Source organism: Gorilla gorilla, chromosome 4 (genome assembly GCF_029281585.2).
Source record: "Gorilla gorilla gorilla isolate KB3781 chromosome 4, NHGRI_mGorGor1-v2.1_pri, whole genome shotgun sequence".
NCBI lineage: Eukaryota > Metazoa > Chordata > Mammalia > Primates > Hominidae > Gorilla > Gorilla gorilla.
The window spans coordinates 18,918,883-18,944,724 of NC_073228.2; the positions used below are offsets into that span (position 1 = coordinate 18,918,883).

Genomic DNA, 25,842 nt, shown 5'->3' on the forward strand with positions numbered 1-25,842 from the left:
ATCTTGCCTTATTCTTTCCATTGACAAGCCCTGTAATCCCTCCCTCCAAAATACATCCTGAATTGGATCATCTTTCCTCACCTGCACTGATGACACTGGTCCATGCCCCTCAAGGGGCCTTTCTGCTGGTCTCTCTGCTCTTGCCCACTCCATTCCCTTCCCTTTCACCTCCCCCATCCCCAGAAGAGAGCTTTAAAAATGCAAGTCAGGCCAGGCATGGTGGCTCACGCCTGTAATCCCAGCACTTTGGGAGGCCGAGATGGGCGGATCACTTGAGGTCAAGAGTTCAAGACCAGCCTGGCCAGCATGGTGAAACCCTGTCTCTAGTAAAAAATATAAAAATTCGCTGGGTGTGGTGGTGCGTGCCCGCAGTCCCAGCTACTTGGGAGGCTGAGGCATGAGAACTACTTGAACTCGGGAGGCAGAGGTTGCAGTGAGCCAAGATTGAGCCACTGCACTCCAGCCTGGGCGACAGAGTGAAACTGTGTCTCAAAAAAAAAAAAAAAAAAAAAAAAAAGCAAGTCAGTTCACATGGCTCCCTGCTCCTATAAGATCCTAACTCCCTCATGGCCCATGAGGACCCACTCTCCTCCCCGCTGATAACCCTTCCTGCTTTGGTCGTTCTGCTTCTGCCAAGGTCTTTTTTTTTTTTTTTTTTTTTTTTTTTTTTGCCACAAACAGACCAAACTTGTTCTGACCTTAAGAATTTGATATGCCTTCTATTTAGAATTATATATGGCTCCTTCTCACCATTCAGGGCTCAGCTCAAATGTCACCTCCTCAGAGAAGCCTTCCCTGACTACCCAAGTCAAATGGAGTCCACACTGTTACTCTCCACCCCCGGACATGTTTGTTTGTTTGTTTGTTTTTAAATAGAGACAGTCTCACTCTGTTGCCCAGGCTGGAGTGCAGTGGTGCAATCTCAGCTCACTGCAACCTCTTCTTCCCAGGTTCAAGTGATTCTCGTGCCTCAGCCTCCTGAGTAGCTGGGATTACAGACGTGTGCCACTCCGCCTGGCTAATTTTTGTATTTTTAGTAGGGTTGGGGTTTCACCATGTTGGCCAAGCTGGTCTCAAAGTCCTGGACTCAAGTGATCTGCCTGCCTCAGCCTGCTGAAGTGCTGGGATTATAGGCGTGAGCCACTGTGCCTGGGACTTCATTTCATTTCCTTCATGTCATTCCTTGTTCTCTTGAGTTTCTTGCCTGTTTGCTTTCTTGTTTATGGCCAGTCTGCTCTTACTGGAGTGGAAGCTCCTCTCAGGTGGGGAATTTGCCTGTCTTGTTCATTACAATCCCTAGTGCACGGCAGAGAGTAGGCACTTGAAAAATATTGCAGAATTTATTAATGCTGCCCTCAGCATCATCTTCCTAAATCATATTTGAGATTCTTTAACAGCCCCTACCCCGAAGTTTTCCTTGGTTCCTTAGTTCTTACTGAATAAGCTGTAAGCATCTTGGCACAGGGTTCTTGACTCCCCTTGGCATATTTCCATCCCCTTTCCAGGCTTCCTCCCAGGACATGTTCACATATACCTGTGCCCTGCCTTGACCTCTTCTGTTCCCTAAACCTGCCCTGCTGCTCCTGCCCTGGAAGGCGCATCCGCCCAGCTGCTCCTGGTCCCAACCCTAACCTGCTTCTCAACCTTTCCTGCATCCTTTTGCATAGCGCTCTGTGCAGCCTTGCCTGGATGCATCTAGTTGAAGCCCCTGCCCCCAGTCCCTCTCTGGACCCTCCTGGAGTGCTGTAGCGCCTTTGGCCTTATGATACATCCTCTGCCAGATCCTGCCCTGCTTGAAACTTTGAGCTCCTGGCTGTATGGAATCCCAGCTACTTGCCGACTCACTCTCGCAGTTGGGTGGCACAGTTCTTTGTCTACAGACCTGTGTACAAATAGCAGCTCACTTATACGTAGCATTGAATTGGACTGAAACTTACAGCATCGCCGAGGGACCCCTGGGCTGCTGGGAATGACACCCGTTTGTCATTTGTTGTGTGTGTGTATCCATCTGGTCACGCAGCACATCTGCGTTATTATCTATTCACAGACACCTGTATCTACCATGTTCAGGATGGGTAAATTGGGCTTAAATTCCCCAGGAACTCTAGCATTCAGATCATAGGGGTTTGATTCAACCCCTTTTCTCAAGTCATTGGCTGCAATAATAATAAAAATAGAGACATAATAAACATACGTAGTATCTGCTTGTAGGCCAGTTTTTGTGCTGAGAATTTGGCACACATAATCTCATTTAATCCTTACCACCACCCTAGGAGATAAGCTCCACCTCAGGAGGTAGGATGGTGTCATAGTCACAAGCAGGGCTCAAATTAGTTCAGCCACTGTGGAAAGCAGTTTGGCAATTTCTCAAAGAGCTTAAAACAGAGCTACCATTTGACCCAGCAATCCCATTACTGGGTATACACCCAAATGAAAATAGATCATTATATTAAAAAGACACAGGCACTCATGTGTTCATCACAGCATTATTCACAACAGCAAAGACATGCAATCAACCTAGGTGCCCATCCGTGGTGGACTGGATGGAGAAAATGTGGTACATGTGCACCATGGAATACTATGCAGTCATAAAAAAGAATGGGATCATGTACTTTTTAGCAACATGGATGGAGCTGGAGGCCATTATCCTAAGCGAATTAACACAGAAACAGAAAACCAAATACCGCCTGTTCTCACTTATAAATGGGAGCTAAGCATTGAGCACACATGGACATAAAGATGGGAAAAAGAAACACTGAAGACTCTAAGGAGGGGAGAGAAGGAGGGGGATGTGGTTTGGAAAAGTACTATTGGGTGCTGTGGTCACTACCTGGGTGCAGTATACCCATGTAACAAAGCTGTACCTGTACCCTCATATCCAAACTAAAAGCTGAAATTAAAAGAATCTAAATGTAAAGGTTGGCACAGGGTAAGTATACATGATATATATATATATATATATTTTTTTTTTTTTTTGAGATGGAGTCTTGCTCTTGTCGCCAGGTTGGAGTGCAGTGGCACGATCTTGTCTCACTGCAACCTCTGCCTCCTGGGTTCAAGCGATTCTCCTGCCTCAGCCTCCCGAGTAGCTGGGATTACAGGCACATGCCACCACACCCAGCTAATTTTTGTATTTTTAGTAGGGACGGGGTTTCACCATGTTGGCCAGGCTGGTCTGGAACTCCTGACCTCAAGTGATCCACCCACCTGGGCCTCCCAAAGTACTGAAATTACAGACGTGCGCTACCTCGCCCAGCCTATTTATTTTTATTTTTATTTTTTTAAGTGCCACACTGGCTGGGCCTGAATCTTGGCTCTGCTGCTTACTAATTCTGTGACCTTGTTCAATTATTTAACCTCTCCAGCCTCTGTTTCCCCATATGAGAAATAGGAATAACAGTAATACCTAACTCTTAGTGTTAGGAGGATTAAGAAAGTTTCTCTGTATGTAAATGTTATTTTATTTACGAGTGTTACTGTTTCTATTATTATTTCCCTTTTACATAGGAATAAATAGTAGCTCCAGAGAGGTTCATCTCTTACCCAACATCCCCCAGTTGGTAAATGGTGGAGCTTGGATTTGAATCCAGGTAGTCTGACTGATAGAAGGTGGTTCTTCTTGCCGGGCGCGGTGGCTCACGCCTGTAATCCCAGCACTTTGGGAGGCCGAGTCGGGCGGATCATGAGGTCAGGAGGTCGAGACCATCCTGGCTAACACGGTGAAACCCCATCTCTGCTAAAAACACAAAAAATTAGCCGGGCGTGGTGGCGGGAGCCTGTAGTCCCAGCTACTCGGGAGGCTGAGGCGGGAGAATGGCGTGAACCTGGGAGGTGGAGCTTGCAGTGAGCCGAGATGGTGCCACTGCACTCCAGCCTGGGCGACAGAGTGAGACTCCGTCTCAAAAAAAAAAATAAATAAATAAAAAAAGAAGAAGGTGGTTCTTCTTTCTACTAGGCTACATTACCTTTCTTTTTTTTTATTTTTTGTTTTTGTTTTTTTGAGACTGGGTCACACTCTGTTGCTCAGGCTGGAGTGCAGTGATGAGATTACAGCTCACGGCAGCCTCAACCGCCTGGGCTCAAGGGATGCCCCCACTTCAGCCTTCCAAGTAGCTGGGACTATGGACATGCGCCACCACGCCCGGCTAACTTTTGCCTTTTAGTGGAGATGGGGTTTTGCCATGTTGCCCAGGCTGGTCTTGAACTCCTGGGCTCAAGGGATCTGCCCACTTCGGCCTCCCGAAGTGCTGGGATTACAGGTGTGAGTCACCGTGCTAGGCGTGTATTACCTTCCTTAGAGAGAGAAAGAGAGACAGAGACAGAGACAGAGAGAGAAGATGACAATAATTACTGGTGGGGGTAGTATAGCCAGGAAAAACGTGTAGCATTAGGGACATGCTTATACTAAAACAAGTATTTATTCTTTATCTGAAATTATCATGTAACTGTTCATCCTGTATTTTTATTTGCTATATCGGGCAGTCCTAGGAGGGGGCTTTTTCGTAGGACATCCAGTTCTCCTTTGGGATTCTGCCCCATCACTCCTTACCTCCTGCCTTCCATCTCCCAGGAATGATGGCCACCATACGCATGGGAGACTGCTGCATCCCTCTGGTGAGTTAGGACAGAATACACTTTCAGAAGCTGTATTTGCACGAGTGGTGGAATGAAATGGAATATTATTTAGAACAAGGAGGAGCATCTTTCCTTTCCCTTGACCTTGAAGATCTGCCTCCAAGCCTCATGGCTCGTTTGAGCCAAGAGAGAGGCGTGAAGCTAGCAGGTGGGTGGTTTGTCATCTCCATCTTGAGGGAGAGGAGCGAAGGGGGAGAAGCTCCTCTCTTATAGATCTTTGAGTTTTCCATCAATGGAGCCAGACTGCCGAGTTTTCTCTTCTCCTTCAAATATAGGCAGGGGCTGCTTTCTTAGCAGCTAGATCTGGAACAGATTGGATCAGTGTGAGTGAGTGGTGATGTTGGGGTTGGGGAGGCTTGAGCAGCTGGTGCGATGTCCATCAACAGACCTGAGCTGAGAGAGTGCTGATGGGTTGGTGGCTGAGTGCCACGGGAGGCAGCTTGGGGCAACATGTTCTCACTCTCTTGATGACCAGCTGGTGAAAAGGTTTAATAAGGATGCCCCACATCACTCTGTGTTTTTTTTTTTTTGTTGTTGTTTTTTAAGTCTGCATGGAGTTAACAATTTTGGCAAACTGAAGGTTTCTGGGAGTCTTTCTCATCTGGCTGGTCTGGATCTGCCTTGAAAGGACCAAAGTAATGAGTATACTTGCCATTTCTATTATTCAGAGTAATGGGTTTGTAGAAGAGGAACACTGAACTCAAACAAAAAAGCCTAAGTGTTATTAGACTGGAGCACAGCAGTCTGACATTAGGTGTAGCTGAGATCATTGCCAATGGGAGCTCCAGTCCAGCTGGGCATCTCACTCATGGTAGTTGCTTAGTAAGTGTTGGCTGAGCTGAGTTGCACTTGGAAAAAAAAAGAAAAATAGGAGCTTAGTTTTGGAGCAGGACTGGGCATGGTGGCTTTTTTTTTTTTTTTTTTTTTAGCTCTGTTTTCATGGCACTGGAGGTAGAATTAGGTGACTGGTCAATAAATTTGAAACCCAGGTATGTCTTGGATGGTTGTCCTTGCTTTATAGAATTTATTACTGTCTAGGACTTCACCTGGCGGACCTACAGTCACTGAGAATGGATGCTGGGAGGTCCCTTTGGGTATGACTTCCATGATGGTTTAACACTGCTGGTACTTAGAGTTTGAGGATGGGCTTGGGCCTTGTCAGGTACTTAGTGACTGTACCCAAGGCTACCCCAGAGAGACCATTTTAGGATAGACCCCAGAACCTGGATACCCAACATGCTGTCTGTGTAGCAAATGTGGCTCATCAGAATCTGGGGAGCAGGTAGCCTTTTTGAGACTTAAAAACCAGATCTAATATATATACAATATGCCCAGATCTTAAAAGTGTCAGCCCAGTGAGTTTGGTCAATGGTGTGTATCTGTATAACCACCACCCAAAATGAGAGAACATTTCTTTTCTTTTTTTTTTTTTTCTGAGACAGAGTCTTGCTCTATCACCCAGGCTGGAGTGCAGTTGCCTGATTTCGGCTCACTGCAACCTCCACCTTCCGGGTTCAAGTGATTCTCCTGCCTCAGCCTCCTCCTGAGTAGCTGGGATTACAGGTACCCACCACCATCCCCAGCTAATTTTTGTATATTTTGTAGAGGTGAGGTTTTACCACATTGTCCAGGCTGGTCTTGAACTCCTGGCCTCAAGTGATCCACCTGCCTCGGCCTCCCAAATTGCTGGAATTACAGGCGTGAGCCACCATGTCCAGCTGAGATAGAGAACATTTCTAACATCCCTGAAAGAGCTCCTAGTCCCTAAGTCAGGCTCCCTCCCAGCCACCAACTAATGGCTTCTAACCACATACCCTTGTGCTTAAAAGGAATCCTATAGTATCTATGTATTTTTTGTTGTTTGTCTTCTTTCACTCCGTGTAATGATTTTGAGATTCATCCAATGTCGGCATGATAGTAGTTCGTTCCCTTTTATTGCTAAGGAGTATTTCATTTCATAAATATACTACAATGTGTTTATTCATTCTCCTGTTGATGGGCATTTGGGTTATTTCCAATTTGGGGCTACTGTGAATAAAGCTGCTGTGAACATTCTTGTGTAAGTGTTTGTGTGGACGTATGTTTTCATTTCTCTTGGGGAACAAGGAGAGGAATGACTGGGTCATATGGTAGATTTTTTTTTTTCTTATTTAAGCAAAAGTACTTTTTCCTAGTTTGGAGATTGTGAGCCAAGCTCCTGCCCATCATTATCACTGGGTAGGCGTAGCTAAGAAGAGTCAGGTCATTCAAGCCCATCTACGTTAATTAATAACTGTAATTGAAGCTGAATGTAATTGATTATAATTTTGAGCCGTTGGGTTTAATTCTGTAAAATTATGTAAAGCTGGTATATTATGAAGGCTTCTTGATAAAAGCAAATTAGGTACTGATATAGCTCCCATATGGATTTGATTCATACTGAGTCGTGATTAATAACTGACATGCCAAATTTAAGGCTGACTCAATGCAAAATTCATGTGGCCGCTCATCATGGGTTTCTGATTGACTGACTTGATATTGAACAGACATGGGCAGCCTCATTCTGGAGGGTTACCTGCAGATTCCTTCCTTCTTCCAAGTTTCTCTGTCTGCTCTCTGGTCTCCTGCCCTGTGTCACATCTGGCTTATGTCCAGAGCCCAACAGCTGGATGTTGGTGTCCCATCTCCCCACTTAAATCAATTCTGCTTGCTGATGCCAAGTTACCCTTCCAAAATGCCTCCGTTACCCTGCCGAAGACAGTGGGTACTTAATGCTGACCTGCTCCATGCTGGCTAAGCTGCTGCAGCATCACGTGTGAGGCTTTAAAACACAGTGTCCATACCCCTGCCTTGGCAAATCTGTTTTTGTAGGTTGTGAAGGGGAGCTGGCATCTGTAGCTTGAAAACTCCAGGTTGATTTTATAGTACAACCAGAGTTGGAAACAAGCCACGCATTGTGTGAAGTCCAAACCATTCTGCCTGGTTTCATCATTATACCCAAATGTCTGGTTGTAAACTCCTCCCTGCCTTCTTTCGCCTTGTGGACTCCACAACATAAGCCTCTGGTGTACTTGCCTCCAGACTCTGCCCACTCTGCGCTTCCCAGCTAGAAAGGTCCTAACCTCATTTCCTTTCCAAATTGTGTCCAGCCTTCCAGAGCCCCTCCCTGTTCTTTGATGTTCTGCTTTTTAAATTTCGAAACAATATTGGTATCCCCTTTCTTGGCATGACTGCAGACTCCCTTAATTTATCCTATGTCTTCTGTAGCCTCTCTTATTATAGTCCAGAGCCAGCTCCTGGAGGCAGGGCCCAGATCCACACTAGCTCTTTCTTCCTCTCTTGCAACCCCCTGGGGTCTGGCAGAGTGTTGGCCGTGTAACAGTCTCTGCTTAGGGACTTGCTGATTGACTTTTAACTGTTAATTTTATATCTGATTTGGAGAAGAACTTGGAGACAACTCTTGGCTTCTGTACTTTCTGGGTAATTATTCTTCTTCTTATTATTATTCATTTTGAGACGGAGTTTCACTCTTGTTGCCCAGGCTGGAGTGCAATGGCGTGGTCTCGGCTCACTGCAACCTCCGCCTCCCAGGTTCAAGCAATTCTTACTGCCTCAGCCTCCCAAGTAGCTGGGATTACAGGTGCCCGCCAACATGCTCAGCTAATTTTTGTATTTTTAGTAGAGATGGGGTTTCACCACGTTGGCCATGCTGGTCTCGAACTCCTGACCTCAGGCGATCTGCCTGCCTTGGCTTCCCAAAGTACTGGGATTACAGGCGTGAGCTACCATGCCCAGCCTCTCTCTGATTATTGCTTTGACCTACATGGATTGCAAGTTTGTGTGTCCTCCTTAAGTACACAGTAACCTCCTTGAGGTTAGAGTCTATGTTCCTTTGGTTCAATAAACATGAGGGAGGATCTGCTCCGTAGTAGGCACTGAGTTGGGTGCTGTTCTTTTGAACTGTGTCTTCCTGTCCTACCTCTGTGTACCTTTTTAGAGGTGTGAAGAGTTGACACATTCAGTGCATTGTAAGTGAGCTATGTGCAATAATTTTCTTTCCCCTATTTGTTACGAGAAAAATTTTGTTTTGTGGCTTGGATTTTGTTTTGGTATTTAAACTGTCACTACTATAATAAAGGAAATGCTCAACCGTACCCATTGTGCCAGAATATTCTGATGTATCCCTTAACTCTTCACAAATTCATTTCTATTGCCAGAGCTGAAATTCCTTCAAAATGAACACTTACACAGAAATGGAAAGGTTTGCCTAATGTGGGGTAGGTGTTAAGCTGATTTTTTTTTTAATTATTCTATGCTGGTACCTCCGACACCAGAGGGAAATTAATAGCATTATAAAGTACAGATCCCTGGGGCATTTTGCATAATATTTTGAGAAAAGAGATCGGATTATGAGCCTTTCTAGGTTTTGAGAACTACAGGAGGGAAACAGGGATTTTGTTCTCAGGGACTATGAAGAAGAGCTTGTAAATATCTGGTGATTTTAAATGTTTTCTCCAGTCCCTTTTAGCCTCTGCTGTTAAGGCTGTGATTTACGAGCCTTCCACAAATGCACAGTCCAGGTGGGTGTTAAGGTTATCATGCAGAAACATTTCTGAAAATTGAGTTTTTGTACATAGGATTTTTTACTCGCATTGGATTTTCATTGTGAAATCAGGGTGAAGATGTGGGAAGATGCTGGGTGCCCCCATTCCAGCACATAAACTATCACTTTTTCTCCTGTTTTCAGCCTGATATCCTCACCCTTAGCTGGGCTGGGGGTCCTGCAATGTCTGGTGGGACAGTTGCCTGGCTGCCTGGGGTACAGGAGGAATCTGGAGTTTACTTGCTTCTTACCCAGGCTTCCATCAGGTCTCTTTTAGGCCCATCTGCACTCTCATTGTCAAAGGCTCCCTGGCTCTTCTGGGGCTTTGTGGGATGAAGCACCTTCCTTCTAGTCTCTTCCTTCAGCCCCAGGTGGCAGCCTTCTTGAGCATCCATCAGCGATTACCTGCTCCTCTCTTCAAGCTTCCAAAATGTGGCTGCCATGTCCTCTTCCTTTCCTTCTGACTTTGGCCTTTGGATCCTTCATATCCCTGTACCTTTACTCCAGTGAGAATTTGGGAGCTTGTGTTCCATTGGCCATGTTTAATTAGAAGCCCTACAATGTACATTTTGTGATATTCCAAAGTGGACTAGGAATTTCACATTAGTGTAGGAAACCTTTGAAAATTAGATTTAGAGGGAAATTATTCTCTGATTGGATATACTGAGTAAGTGATGTTGTTAATACTGTTTTTGTTTTGTTTGTTTGTTTGTTTTTTGTTTTTTTTTTTGAGATGGAGTCTGACTCTGTTGCCCAGGCTGGAGTACAGTGGTGTGATTTTGTCTCACTGCAACCTCTGCCTCCTGGGTTTGACTGATTCTTCCACCTCAGCCTTCCGAGCAGCTGGGACTACAGGAGTGCATCACCACGCCTGGCTAATTTTTGTATTTTTAGTAGAAACAGGGTTTCACCATATTGACCAGGCTGGTCTCAAACTCTTGACCTCAAGTGATCTGCCCACCTCAGCCTCCCAAAGTGCTGGGATTTCAGGCATGAGCCACCATGCCTGGGCATGTTATAATCATTAACTTTTAGTAAGCTCTTTATTTGGAAGTATTTTAGATTTTAAGAAATGTTGCAAAAATAATACAGGGAATTTCTGAATAGTGCCCTTCATCCAGTTTCCCCCAATGTAAACATCTTACATAAATAATCATGACACATTTGTCAAAGCTAAGAATTAACATTTGTTTATTACTATTCCCTAAACTCCAGACTTTATTTGGATGTCACCAGTTTCCCCACCAATGTCCTTCTTCTGTTCTCAGATACCAATCAGGATACAAACTGCTTTTACACTGTTCCTATTTTAAAGTGTAATTTATAGTAGAGGAAGGCATACCTTTTATTCAGAGACTTAGACCAAAAGTATAACATCTGTATGTTTTGTTTTGAAATCCCCAACTTTAGCTGTGCTGCTGGGAGGGGATTATAATGTGACTTACAAAATTGCTTGTTTCTCTACCTACTTCTAAGGAAGTCATGGGATATTAATGGGTTTAAGTTTGTGAGGTTTGATTTATCTTTGTGAAGCAAGTATTTAACAGGATTGTTAGCCCTGTTCATTAGTGGCCACAAATTTTCTAGTGCTGGGTTTTCTTGGAGTAGTTTCTATCACAATATCGGGGAATGCTATGGGATCGATTGCATTCAGTTATTGCTGACACTGATTCATCTCGGACTTCAGCTTTGGGATTCCTTCCCTGATAAGGGGGGAGGCGGTAACTTACACCTGGTCTTTACTCTGTAGCTCGCAGAATTTCTTACAAGAATCTGAGTTGTCAAGAAGGGGTAGAGGGTGGCACAGTCAACTTGGGACAGACCAGCTTGCTCTGGGGCTTTGGGAAAGCCACTGAATCTCTTTGGTGTCAGCTTTTTCTTCTGTTAAGTGAGGTTTTTAGATTAAATGGTCTCCTAAAGTCCCCTTTGACTCTAAGTGAGTCTGTGATTCTATCAGTAGACTTCAGTGGATTATCTGTGAAGCTTCGAAAATTCTGCGTTGGCCCTTTTCCACACCCATGAAAATCTCAATTATTTTAAACAATTACTCACCCCATGTTTGTGAAAGGACAGAAGGCATTTGAGTATGAGTCTATATAATACTTACTTTGGAAGCTAAAAATTACTGTAAAAATTAGGCATTAGACCAAAAAATGGGTGTTGAATCACTTCCTGATCATGCGTTCTCATTTCTCCCCCCTCGTTCCTCCCCTTCATTAGCAAGGATGACAGAGAATGCATTTAGGCAACAAATGTTGAATAGCCGCCCTGTCCAGGACTACTCTGATGGGGGTGCCAGGTACAGAGATGCTTAAGGCACAGCACTCTCCTGGGCATGTGCGACGTTCTGGGGGACATGGACACAAGTGATGAATCTAGTGTTATGGAAAAGAGCCACCTTAGAAGTGGGGTATAGTGCAAGATGGGAGGAGGAAGAGAGGATGTCTGCAGAAGGCATACGGGGAGAGGGATGAATCCAAAACAGCACTGACCCGTTGCATATTTCCTGCTGGGAACCGGGTTGGGGTGGTATTTGCGTTGACTCTCAGGATTCTTAGGACAATCCTGTGAGATGTACCATTTTCAGGTGACAAAACTGAGCTGCAGAAGAGAGCTTAGGTTATTTGACTGGAGCTACCTAACCAGTAAGTAGCTGAGCCAAGTCCGAGCCAAGTCCGAGCCAAGTCCGAGCCAAGTCCGAGCCAATCAAACTCGGACTTGATTCTAAGTCCTGCATTTTCCCATGATAAATATGGACTTGGGCAAAGAGTTGAGGGTGTTCGGAAGAAGGGGCATGGGAGATGGGTCTTGGCGTTTTGGTGTTGTCACAGATGGAGCTGCTTAGGCCAAGGTGAGGGAGCAGAAGAGTTCAGCAACAACCAGGGGCAGTAGTACAAATGGGGTCCCTAATGGTTGGGTAGGCCAGTCTCAACCTCAACTCGTCCCCTCCCCTCCCTCCCTCCTCCCTCCCTCCTCCCTCCTTTCTTTCTCTCTCTCTCTCTTTCTCTTTTTCTTTTTCAAGAGAGTCTTGCTCTGTCGCCCAGGCTAGAGTGCAGTGGCTCAATCCCAGCTCACTGCAATCTCTGCCTCCTGGGTTCAAGTGATTCTCCTGCCTCAGCCTCCCAAATAGCTGGGATTACAGGCACCCACCACCATGTCTGGCTATTTTTTTTTTTTGTATTTTTAGTAGAGAAAGGATTTCACCATGTTGGTCAGGCTGGTCTTGAACTCCTGACCTCAGGTGATCCGCCCGCCTAGGCTTCTTAAAGTGCTAGGATTACAGGCGTGAGCCACTGTGCCCAGCCTATACTCAGCTTCTTAAATATCACCTTGCCTGGGAATCACTTTGTTCAGCATTGAGACTTCTGAGCCCTGTGGTAGACCTACCAAACCAGCCGAAGACTGAAGTTAGACTTTCAGTCCATTCTCTTTTGTTTTTTTTTATTTCCTCCTTAGCCCTTTTGCAAGAGTTGTTTTTGTTTGTTTGTTTGTTTTTGAGACAGTTTCTTGTTCTGTCACCCAGGCTGGAGTACCATGGTGTGATCTCAGCTCACTGCCACCTCCGCCTCCCGGGTTGAAGTGATTCTCATGTCTCAGCCTCCCGAGTAGCTGGGATTACAGGCGTGTGCCACCGTGTCTGGCTAATTTTTGTGTTTTTTAGTAGAGACGGGGTTTCGCCATGTTGGCCAGGCTGGTCATGAACTCCTAACCTCAGGTGATCCGCCTGCCTCAGCCTCCCAAAGTGCTTGGATTATGGGCATAAGCCACTGCGCCCTGCCACGAGTTTTCTTTTGCTACTGAAATACTCATCCTTGAGCTTCTTTCATTATTTAGCAAAAGAAATTGGGCTGCTTTGGTCTTAGCAACATTTAACTTGGAGGACGGACCCCACCCAAACCTTCCCCCTGGCTTCATTCGATTGGGTGGGCTTTCCATTTTCATTTCAGGAATAAAGAGGCAAGAAAGACTTTGGGGCTACAGCGAGGCCCCTGCCATGTGTGTTGAAGCTGATTATGGATTCCTTTTATAGACAAAGGTGAGGAAAAGGAAGGTGCCAACCATCAACTTCTATAGTTATACCTGGTGTCTTCAGGGATGGCCCTGTTGGCCCACTTGTTTGTCTTTACAGGCGGGGTCACAGCTGCAGGAGGAATTTTGCTCTCTACCATCCGGGGCTAGGAAGGGACTGGCTGGCAAGAGTATTCCCTGAAGTCTTGGGCCTGGTGCTCAGCACCTTCTCCTCTGTGGCCTGCCCATTCCAGGCCCTGCTTCTTAGGGATAATTGAGAGGTAATCAGATACCCTGCTTTCTATTCCTGCACCAGCTAGTTCATATGTCACTACACCCAGATTTAAAAATGCCTGACATATAAAGGAGCATTGCTGATGTTGAGAGTTTCACCTCCCCACCTGTACTGGGGGATTATTTAAAAAGTGATGCTTATCATAGGATCCAACAATTCCACTCCTTGGCACTTATTTACCGAAATGAGTGGAAAACTTCCAGTCCACACCAATACCTGCACACGGGTGTTTATAGCCACTTTATTCATAATCGATAAAACTCAGAAGCAACCAAAAAGTCCTTCAATAGGTGAACAGATAAACTGTGGTACATCCAGACAATAGAATATTATCCAGTGCTAAAAGGAAATGCTTTATCAAGTCATGAGAAGACATGGAGGAATCTTAAATGCATGTTACCAAGTGAAAGAAGCCAATCTGAAAAGGTTCCATGCTGTGTGATTTCAACTATAGGACATTCTGGAAAAGGCAAAACTATAGAGACAGTGAAAAGGGATTTCCAGGGATTAGCGGGGAAGGAGGGATGAATAAATAGGTGGAGCACAGGGACTTTTTAGGGCAGTGAAAGTATATGATACAGTAATGGTGGATACATGATATTATATATGTGTCAAAATCCATGGGATGTATAGCACCAAGAGTGGACCCTAATGGAAACTATGGACCAGCTGGTCATGGTGGCTCATGCCTGTAATCCTAGCACTTTGGGAGGCCGAGGCAGGTGGGTCACCTAAGGTCGGGAGTTCGAGACCAGCCTGACCAATACGGTGAAAACCCATCTCTACTAAAAGTACAAAAATGAGCTGGGTGGCATGGCGGGCACCTGTAATCCCAGATGCTCAGGAGGCTGAGGCAAGAGAATTACTTGAACACGGGAGGCAGCGGTTGCAGTGAGCTGAGATTACGCTACTGCACTCCAGCCTGGGTGACAGAGTGAGACCCTGTCTCAAAACAAGCAAAGAAAAAAAACAAAAAACAAAACAAAAAAACGATGGCCCTTCGGTGTTAATGCCATATCAGTGTGGGTTCATCAGTTGTATCAAGTGTACCACTGTGGTGTGATGTTGATAGTGGGGAAAGTTTTGGGTATGTGGGGACAGGTAGGCCTATGTCAGAATTCTTGATATTTTCCACTCAATTTTGCTATCAATCTAAAAGTGCTCTAAAAAATAAAGTTTAAGAAAAGTAACACGTGCCTGTATTAATTTTCTATTGCTGTTGTAACAAACTACCATGAATGTAGTGGCTTAAAACAGTGCAAATTTATTATCTTACAGTACTGGAGGTCTGAAGTCCACAGTGATTTTAACTGGGACAAAGTCAAGGTGGCAGCAGGGCGGGGTTCCTCTTGGAGCATTTGGAGGAGAAGCTGCTTCCCTGCCTTCTCAGCATCTTGGGGCCACCTCCCTTCCCTAGCAGATGGCCTTTTCTTCATCCTCAAGCCAGCAGCATGGCATCTTTCAGTCTCTTTCTGACTATAGCCTCTGCTTTTGTTATCATATTTTCTCTCTGATTCTGACCTTTTTTTTGAGATGGAGTGTCGCTCTGTCACCCAGGCTGGAGTGCAGTGGTGCGATCTTGGCTCGCTGCAACCTCCGCCTCCTGGGTTCAAGTGATTCTCTGGTCTCAGCCTCCTGAGTAGCTGGGATTACAGGTGCCTGCCACGATGCCTGGCTAATTTTTGTATTTTTAGTAGAGACAGGATTTCACCATGTTGGTCAGGCTGGTCTCAAACTCCTGACCTCATGACTCTGACCCTTCTCACTCCTTCGTAAGGACCCTGTGGTTACATTGGTCCCACTCAAATAAGCCAGAATCATCTCCCCATCTCCACGTCCTTAATTTAATCCCATGTGCAGAGTCCTTTTTACTTGTAAGGTGAAATATTCACAGGTTTTAGGCATTAGGATACAGTCGTCTTTTCTACCCCACTCGCCCTTTAAATAACTTTTTGGCCGGGTGCGGTGGCTCACACCTGTAATCCCAGCACTTTGGGAGGCTGAGGTGGGCAATCACTTGAGGCCAGGAGTTCAAGGCCAGCCTAGCCAACATGGTGAAACCCTGTCTGTACTAAAAATACAAAAATTAGCTGGGTGTGGTGGCTCATGCCTGTAATCCCAGCTCCTTGGGAAGCTGAGGCACAAGAATCTCTTGTACCTGGGAGGCGGAGATGGAGGTTGCAGGTCACGCTGCTGTACTCCAGCCTGGGTGACAGAATGAGACTCTGTCTCAAAACAAAAACAAAAACAAAAAACAAAAAGAATTTTGCTTTGGGTGCTTTTTTCATTTTAGACAGGCAACCCTATTCAATTTCCCGATTGTTCTTTGGTGGTTTTCCAGTTTGTGTGTGAGGCAGGGAGGCTGACAAGGAAAAGAAATGAAGGAAATCCAGCTGGATCCTAAATTTGACTGGAAAGATAAAGGGCAGTGATTCTCAAGAAGGGGGCTTACCTGAATCAGCTGGGATGCGTTTGCATTGCAAGCATCCCAAATTCCAACACACCCTCCCTTGAGAGACACTTCTCTTCTGCTCCTGCTCCTTGAATAGCTTGTGGATTGTGTGCTTCTCATGTGTAAGGGCAGAAAAAAGGTTGGTACTCAGTGATGCAGAGGGATGGAAGGAAATGTGGACAGAAGAGTTTGGACCTGGGGTTGAAAAGGAGATGAGAGCAGAGGTTGGGGACGTCTCTCAAGTGATGCTGACAGCGATGTTATGTTTTTTCATCAGAGTGCAGGGTGGGGAGGATTTAGAGGGTGAGATGAGTGGGCTTACCTGGGCCATGTGGTTTTAGAGTTGTTGAAGGTGGGACCGTATGGGAGAACCAGAGAAGCTGCTGCACAGGTCAGGTTTAAAAAGAAGAATTGGGCTGGTAGCAGTGGCTCACGCCTTTAATCCCAGCACTTTGGGAGGCCAAGGTAGGCAGATCACTTGAGGTCAGAAGTTCGAGACCAGCCTGGCCAACACGGCAAAACCCTGTCTCTACTAAAAATACAAAATTAGCCAGGTGTGGTGGCAAGTACCTGCAATCCCAGCTACTTGGGAGGCTAAGGCAGGAGAATTGCTTGAACCTGGGAGGCAGAGGTTGCAGTGAACCGAGATTGCACCACTGCACTCCAGCCTGGGTGACAGAGACTCTGTTTCAAAAAATGCAAAGAAGAACGGGCACCTTTCCATCTCTGTGTCTCGTTGCAGGTCCTCTTCGATGGGGAGTTTACCATGCAGGGCAGCTACTGAGGGCTGTTGAATTCTAAAGCTAGTAAGACAACGTCTGGAAAAGGGGTGGATTAGGCTGTAGCAGGGAGGGGAAGCCCTCACATTTCCTTTGATGGTCTTTATTGACAGCCCGGCTCATGGAGTTGAACTGATCAGCCTCTGCTCCCATCCTGTTTAGCAGAGGCATTTTCATTCTTAGAGTTTTGGAGGCTTTTGCAGGTTTCCATGGGTGGCACTAAGACTTTTGCTGGGAGATTTTGGCCCAGAGCAAGTGACTGTGCATGATTGACAGCTGGAAGAAGGGAATTTATGGATTTATGCTTGGATTTGTTCTTTATTGTTGCTGTTGTAATACCTGCTTCTGTCACTCTGAGTGTTATTTTGAAGATGGGTGATGCAGATGATTTTTTAAGGCAAGGCATAATTAAGTAATTTTTAGAAACCCATTCAACGTTTTCTGTGTCGGCGATGACTGCCGTATAGTTATGATGGGTGGTGGGTGTACTCTAGCCAAAAGATGTCATAGCATCTGTAAGAGTAAACAGCCATGGATGAGTGTTTAGTTTGATCGGTGCTGGAGAGCTTCTTATTTTTAAGAGGCAGAGTCTCGCTATGTTGCCCAGGCTGGCCTTGAACTCCTGGGCTCAAGGCTCCCCAGTAGCTAGGACTACAGTCATGCACCACTGCGCCAGCTCATTTCCAGCGACTATAGTCATGCACCACTGTGCCAGCTCATCTGCTGGAGAACCTTTTATTGAATTGGCTTTGCTGAGATTTGAGACTAGCCTAATTTTTTTTCTTCTCCTTCATGTTTCTACTGTCATTGAGTTGGTTATGGTCCTGCTTGGTCATTTCCCTGGATCTGCTACTTACTGCCTATGGCAGGGGTCCCCAATCCCCGGACCATGGACCAGTGCTGATCCATGGCCTGTTAGGAACCAGGCCACACAGCAGGTGAGCAGCAGACAAGTGAGTGAGGATTACCGCGGGAGCTCTGCCTCCTATCAGACCAGTGGCGACATTAGATTCTCATAGGAACGTGAACCCTATTGTGAACTGTACATGCCACGGATCTAGGTTGTGAGCTCCTTATGAGACTCTAATGCCCGATGATCTGAGGTGGAACAGTTTCATCCCAAAACCACTGCCTGGTCCGTGGAAAAATGGTCTTCCATGAAACTGGCCCCTGGTGCCCAAAGGATTGGGGACCGCTGGCCTGTAGGACCGTGAGCAAATTACCTTATTATTTCAAGATCCAATTTCTTTATCTACAAATCGCAATAGAAAACATCATCTGCCTCTGGGGTGGTTGTGATGAAAAGATAAGATATCAAATGTAAATCTTGGCCCTTGGAAATACCAAGTGATCAATAAATATTAGTTCTCTTCGTCCTTTTTAGAGATAATTGATGAGACCAATATGACGTTGACTTGCTGGTTATCTTCAGATGTTTCAGAGGCTGTCACATATCACACAGGAGGGACACAGTTTTTGGTGTTCTAGGGAGCGAAACCACAGCTAAAAGGTAAAAGTGGAAAGGAGACAGATTTCAGCTCAACATAAGAAAGAACTATGTAATAATCAGACCTGTGTTACAATACAGTGGAACTCGTGAAGTAGTGAGCAATTTGTCTTGGAAGAATTTAATTAAAATAGGATTTTTTGGGCTGGGCATGGTGGCTCCCACCTTTAATCCCAGCACTTTGGGAGGCCGAGGTGGGTGGGTTACCTGAGATCAAGAGTTTGAGACCAGGCTGGCCAATATGGCAAAACCCCACCTCTAAAAATTACAGAAAAATTAGCTGGCCGTGGTGGCACACACCTGTAATCCCAGCTACTCAGGAGGCTGTGGCAGGAAAATCACTTGAACCCAGGAGGCGGAGGTTGCAGTGAGCCAAGATTGTGCCACTGCACTCCAGCCTGGGTGACAGAGAAAGTCTCCATCTCAGAAAAAAAAAAAAAAAAAAAAAAAAGAATGGGAATTCGCAACAGCATTCTCATCGACATTTGGAGCCAGATAATTCTTTGTTGTCAGGGGTGTGTGTGCATTGTAGGATGTTTACCAGCATGCTTGGCCTCACTCATTAGATGCCAGTAGCAACCTCCCCCTACCCTCCTCCCAGTGTGACAGCTAAAAATGTCTCTAGTCATTGCCAAATGTCCTGTGGAGGGCAAAACCATTGCTGGTTGAGAACCACTGAATTATAGGCTAGATGATGGCGAACTGGACTGCATCCTCCCAAGGTCAACTCTATCCTACCCAAAATTGAGTTCTTGCAATAGTAAGCTCGGGGAATTCTGGGGATGGCTTTTTGGTTTCCGATAGTACCTCCCAACCTGGGACGAAAGACTGAACTCATGTGAAATTGTAGGGGTCAATCTGGGCCACAGAGAGCAACTGAGGTCCTGCCTGGAAAGCCTTCTGCAGTTGCTTTAACGTTTATCTCTCGTTGTGGTTTTTGTAGGTCATGTTGGCAGCTTCCTATTGGTCTCTTCTGGCCCCAGCAGTTGAGATGGCCACGTCCTCTGGGGGCTTCGGTGCCTTTGCCTTCTTCCCTGTGGCTGTTGGCTTCACCCTTGGAGCGGCTTTTGTCTACTTGGCTGACCTCCTGATGCCTCACTTGGTGAGTACCACTCTACTTTTAGCTGTTGTATCGGGATACAACCAGCTCTGTGCAATGAATTTATTTCTGATCAAACCTGACATACCTGTTAATGTCTCTGTTAAGTAGCCAGTGGTATTTAAACAGAGAACAAGGCATTAGAGGAACTGATCGGTGATTTCTTTCTTAAAGTAATGTCTTGGTAATTACCCCCTTATTTACATTTTAGTAAGTTCAGATTTTGAATGTCACATTTCATTAAAAATATAGAGTACAGCTGATGTGCTGGGTGGCACTGTATATATATGAGAGGACCTAGAACTGGGTGCTGGGTAGGACCTAGAACCGTCACTATGGTGCTGGGTTTTATTGAGAGTATGACATCATCAGGGAGATGATACCCCCGCCTCACCCCCGCAACCTGTAGCATTAGGCCTTCAACCATGGATCACATTATGAGGGCTGACAGGAGGGTGAGGCAGGGCTCTGTGCAGCAGGGGTCTGGGCTGGAGCTCACACCTGCCGTTTACTGATTGTATATCCCTGAGCTCTAGTTTTCCATCCTTTAATTTGAGGATAACTCCCCCGAAGGACTGTACAGTAAAATTTTAAAAATGTAAAAATGCACTGGAATTGGGGATAAGCCAGAGATTTCAGGCTTTTTTACTGACATAGGGCAGGAGAGCTGGATTTGGGAATGAGCATGTATGTGCTTACAGAGAAGCACCGTGCAAATCGCAGCCTGGCATGTGGCTGTGATCACCAAGCCAAGAGAGCTAGGGCCAGGTCATGCGATGGGAACCGCAAGCCATTGGCTAAAGCCCTGTCATCTGCATGCACCACTGTCAGTAGAGGAAAGGGGTCCAAGATCATAACAGCATGAGACAGCCTTACCAGACACTGGGCCCGACAAGTTCTAGAGATGGCAGAAGCACCCCTGAACTGGTGCCAGAGTTCCCTGCTCCCCTAGAAAGGGAAGTGGTGCAGGGAGAACTCTCTGGAGAGAAATGGGTCAAAGTCCATTTCTCCTTCTGGATCACGGTGAGACAGGATTAAGTCAGACTCACTGGAGTCAGTGGTCATGTACCCCGGGAGGTAGGTAGGTTGAAGTTCTCTTCCCTGCCTTCCTGCTTTCTTTTTTCCTTAACTTCCCAAGTGGAGAAAGAGAAGGAATGATGGGTGATTCTGTAACTATAACGATTCCCAGGAACTTTGCCTCTGGGTCCTGGGCTAATGTAAAACGGATTCCTTGTGTTACAGAAGAACTGTCCTTTGGATCAGACAGCTGAATGTGATGTTGGACGGCTGTGATACTGTCTTAAAGCAGAGGTCCCCAACCCCCCAGACCAAGGACCGCTACTGGTCAATGGCTTGTTAGGAGCTGGGCCACATAGCAGGAGGTGAGCAGCCAGCTGCCAAGTGAGCTTTATCTTCTGAGCTCCGCCTCCTGTCAGATCAGCCGTGGCATTAGATTCTCAATGGAGCACAAACCCTGCTGCGAGCTGCGCATGTGAGGGATCCAGGCTGTGTGCTCCTTAAGAGAATCTAACTAATGCCTGATGATCTGAGGTGGAACAGTTTCATCCCCAACCCCCTACCCCGGCCCCTGTCCATGGAAAAACTGTCTTCCACAAAACCAGTCCTTGGTGCCAAAAAGGTTGGGGACCACTGTCTTAAAGACCATGTGTCATTTTTTGTTGTTAAAAGATTGAGTGACATGGTTGGGCACAGTGGTTCATGCCTATAATCCCAACACTTTGAGAGTCTGAGGCGGGCAGATCACTTGAGGCCAGGAGTTCGAGACCAGCCTGGGTAACATGGAGAAACCCCATCTCTACTAAAAATACAAAAATTAGCCAGGTGTGGTGGCACACACCTGTAATCCCAGCTACTCAGGAGGCTGAGGCAGGAGAATCGCTTGAACCTGGGAGGTGGAGGTTGCAGTGAGCCGAGATGGTGCCACTGCACTCCTGCCTGGGTAACAGAGCAAGACCCTGTCTCAACAAAAAAAAAAAGACTGAGTGGCCGTGTCTGTCTCCGTCCCCTGGACATGTGGCTTCCTTGCTGCCGACTATGTGTGGTAGTGGCGTCCAGTGGCCCTCAATGCAGGCTGCCATATTCTGATCTCAAGGCCACCCTGGTTTTGTGTGAACTTGTTGTTGGAGTGTATTCTGCTTGCCCTGACAGGTGACCAGTGGCTTTAATCCCTGAGCAGCAGGCAGAGATCTGGCTCAGTGGCTCTGCACGGCCCCTGCTGGATCCCATTCTGCTGTCCTCTCCTGCACCCAACTGGGCTTCCAAGATAGTCTCTTGGAAAGGACTCTGCAATCCTTGTGGGTCTCACTATGTTACTGGGAAGTAGGGGTGGTGGGGTGGTATCAGATGTATTTGGTCAGCTGTCTGAATGTAGGGATTTTCTCTGGGCAGTGTAAACAGTCATTGGCTAATTTGCACTATGCAGCAGTAATTTTTTTTTTTTTTTTTTTTGTGAAGGAGTCTCACTCCGTCACCCAGGCTGGAGTGCAATGGCGTGATCTTGGCTCACCGCAACCTCCACCTCCTGGGTTCAAGTGATTCTCCTGCCTCAGCCTCCCGAGTAGCTGGGATTACAGGCGCCTGCTGCCATGCCTAGCTAATTTTTGTATTTTTAGTTGAGATGGGGTTTCACCATGTTGGCCAGGCTGGTCTTGAACTCCTGACCTCAAGTGATCCTCCCACCTTAGCCTCCCAAAGTGCTGGGATTACAGGCATGAGCCACCATGCCCGGCTGCAGCAGTATTTTTTTTTTTAAACCTTTTGGTTCATATTTGTTCTAATATATGCTTTGAATATGGAGGAGATCCCAGAGGGAAGCCCTGGATAGAATCAGTAATGGTTTGGGAGCAGCTGGTGAATGTCTGGGGAGGGGTTGCAGCAGCTCAGAAACGGACATCATCACCACAAAGGCCCAGAACCTCACTACTTGGCAGAAAGATCAGCCTGACAGTAAACATCTGTTCTAGGAGATTTAAAAAGAAATGAATTCTTGCTGTCGATGTGAGAGGGGGAATTTGTCTTAGAAGGTCTCATACGTGGATGAGAATTACTTATGATTGCTACAGTCAGTGAATACAAATGTTGTTGAAAGAGTTGTGCTTGGAAACAGTCTGTTGACCTTCACTCTGAGGCTGGCCAAAGGTTTCCTTTGGTTTCACTATTAATTTGCTCACCAGACCTGAAAAGGGCAGCAGCTTGGATCTATCGAAGATGCTCTGTGGGGTCGGAGTTAATGGGTTTTGATCTTGAGTCCTTGCGGTTGGCCAACATCAACTGAGCACCCACAGCATTTATAGTCTGACAGGGGAGGAGCGGGGCTAGAATTTGTGTTCAGGATATTTGCTCTTCTTGGGATCTATGAACCAGTGGCTTTTGAGGCTGTGGGAAGTTTTGTGGGTAAATTCAGCCCCAGATCATTTCAGTTCCTGATTCATTCCCCTGATGGTGGAGTCCCACAATTCAGCAGATGGCCCCAGGAGCAGAATGAAGGCAGAGGAAAAGCCTTTGGCTGCGGTTCCGACCAAGGGGCTCTCACCCTTTGGGACGGGCCCCAGGATGTAGTGGGCCTGTCTGCAGAAAACCTCAGGGTCTCCTTTCTATCCCTTGGGGACATGTCTGCTTGGAGTTTGTTGGGGTGAAAGGAAGTGGGTCAGTGTGTGTGTTATTTCACCTGGAGAAATAAGGAGATGCGGAAGTCTGGAAAAGGCAGCGATATGGCTTGAAGGATTCTGCAGCAGTGCCCTGATTTGACCCTTGCCCGTGACCATTCAGGCACAGGCCCCAATGCCTGGGAGCATCAGAGCCACCCACCCTGGTTATATGTGTTCGGGACGTGAAGGGCATCACACTCTTGGGTTGGTGGGAAGGGAATGGTTAACACATGACTGTGTTCTTTAACTCCATTTCTGTTCCTTCAGCCTTTCAGATTTATTTGTCCCTCTGTTGGAGGCAAAGCAAAATATTGCTCATGGAAAGGGCATTACTCAGAAGAGCCTGTCAGGATGAAGCCGTTGTGGCTTTGTTAACTTCAGATGCCTCAAGTTCCTCTCCAAACTGGGTGTTTATTTTCAATTATTTATCTGGGAATAAAGTAGAGAAGCTCCGCGGTAACTGTTAATGGGAAATGAACTGACAGGGATTTACAGAGACTTTGCCAAATGGCGTCTTAATGAAAGGGGAGAAAAAAAGGGGGTGGACAAGGAAGGTGCAGCCTGCTGGGCCTGGGAGGAGGCTGGTGAGGGGTCGGATGATGGGAAATGCTTTCGAGGCCCGCTGGAGCCCATGCTCCCCTTAGGATGGTTCTAGGCAGAAACCGACAGGACACTGAACAGCTGTTTGGAGACATTGACATGTTTCTGATTTTGCAGTTGTGCTTCTATGTGAAGTTAAGGTATAGCAGTATGTGGGAAACTGTCATCTTCAGTTTATTATTGTTATTATTTGAGACAGGGTCTTGCTCTGTTGCCCAGGCTGGAGTGCAGTGGCATGATTGCGGCTTACTGTAGCCTTGACCTTCTGGGATCAAGTGATCCTCCCACCTCAGCCTCCTGAATAGCTGGAACCACAGGCGTGTGCTACCATGCCCGGCTAATTTTTAATTTTTTTTTGGTAGAGACAGGGGCCTCCCTATGTTGCCCGGGCTAGTCTTGAACTCCTGAGCTCAAGCAAGCCTCCTACTTTGGCCTCCCCCTCTTACATGTTGGGATTATAGGTGTGAGCTACCACACCTGGCCCGCCTTCAGTTTAAAACAGTGATTTTTCTCCTGGTGGGTTGATGGGTAGGGTGGGGAGGAGGATAGTGTGTGTGTGTCCCCAAGGTCAATTCTTTATTTTTAGTCATGTTAGCGTCGCATCAATACAGTACAAAAATCTCGTTATAAAACAGTTTTGTAAAAATTTTATGTAAAAACCCCTCTCCTACTTTTATCTTCCCCCAGACCAACCAGTCAAACATTGTTACCAGTTTAGCGGGTATCATTCTAGTGTTTCCCTTCTTTTCTTTTCTCTTCTCTTTTCTTTCTTTCTTTCTTTTTTTTTTTTTTTTTGATGTAGTTTCGCTCTTGTTGCCCAGGCTGGAGTACAATGGTGCGATCCTGGCTCACTGCAACCTCTACCTCCCTCCCGGGTTCAGGCGATTCTCCCGCCTCAGTCTCCCAACTATCTGGGATTACAGGCATGCGCCACCATGCCTGGCTAATTTTGTACTTTTAGTAGAGATGGGGTTTCACCATGGCTGGTCTCGAACTCCTGACCTCAGGTAATCTACTCACCTCAGCTTCCCACAGTGCTGGTGTTACAAGTGTGAGCCACCACAGCCGGCTTTTCCCTTTCTTTTCTCTTCTCTTCTCTTCTCTTTCTCCTCTCCTCTCTTCTCTCCTCTGCTCTCTCTTTTCTCTTCTCTTCTCTCTCTTCCGAGGTGGATCTTCCTCTGTGGCCCAGGCTGGAGTGCAGTTGCTCAATCTTGGCTCATTGCGACCTCCGCCTCCCGGGTTCAAGTTGTTCTCCCGCCTCAGCCTCTTGAGTAGCTGGGATTACAGGCACCTGCCACTAATTACTGGCTAATTTTTGTATTTTTAGTGGAGACGGAGTTTCAGCATGTTGGCCAGGCTGGTCTCAAACTCCTGACCTCAGGCAGGCAGATGCCTACCTCAGCCTCCCAAAGTGCTGGAATTACAGGCGTGAGCCACCACGCCCAGCCCCTTTTCCTTTTTTAAAGAAAACCAATGATACTGTGTTTTTTAATTACTGAAATATAACACTTTTCCAATTTGCTTGTATTGTTTGAGTATACTTTAAATCGACTTTATAGCAGTAGGAACCCTGACTCCATTTCGATCTTCTTTTCTTCTGACTCCATTTCGATCTTCTTTTCTTGTATATGTGCAAGCATACATTTTCACACAGTTGGAATCAGTCTGTGCATTCTCTTTGTGTTATTTTTAAATTTGAAATGATTTTTATCGATGATATTTTAATACCTACGTAACATTCTGTCATCCAGTTCATTTGCTCAGCCATCTCTCCGTGGTTGAGTAGTTAGACTGCTCTGTGCTTTTACATATGTTTGCATGTACATCTGGAGATGGAATTTTGTTTCATGTTTTCTGAAAAACAAATGGCAACATACTGTCTGTGTTGTTGCTGCTTGCTTTTCGCAGCTTGGTTTGCATCTTGGCAGACTTTTTCCTGGGAGATGTGTGCTCCCCTCCCCCTCCTCTCCCTCTCTTGGTATTCGGTATCTTGAGGAGGCTGCCCAAGTAGGTAACAGGTGCCTGTGACCCTGAGGCTGTCTCCTCCACGTGGACTTGGCCAACAGTCCTGCCCAGACGGGCTCCAGGAGGGCGGGGGAGGCTGGCAAGCAGGGATCACCCTCTTCTCAGCTCCTGCCTTAATTTATCTGAGTCCTCAACCATGTTCAGTTTATTTTAGTTCTCATTGTGATGGCAAAGAAGATGCCTCTAGTGAAG

At 46.3% G+C, this 25,842-nt stretch overlaps 1 protein-coding gene across 6 annotated transcripts in view; it reads left to right on the plus strand.

Moving 5' to 3' along the window:
• The window catches only part of SLC39A11 (solute carrier family 39 member 11), a 532,470-nt gene that overhangs the window by 110,220 nt on the left and 396,408 nt on the right, over positions 1 to 25,842 (plus strand). For all 6 annotated transcript variants that reach the window (XM_063706128.1, XM_063706129.1, XM_063706130.1 and 3 more), the window contains one exon: positions 19,202 to 19,360. In XM_063706128.1, the coding sequence (XP_063562198.1) occupies positions 19,202 to 19,360 (159 nt within the window). The remainder of the gene's footprint in view (positions 1 to 19,201; positions 19,361 to 25,842) is intronic.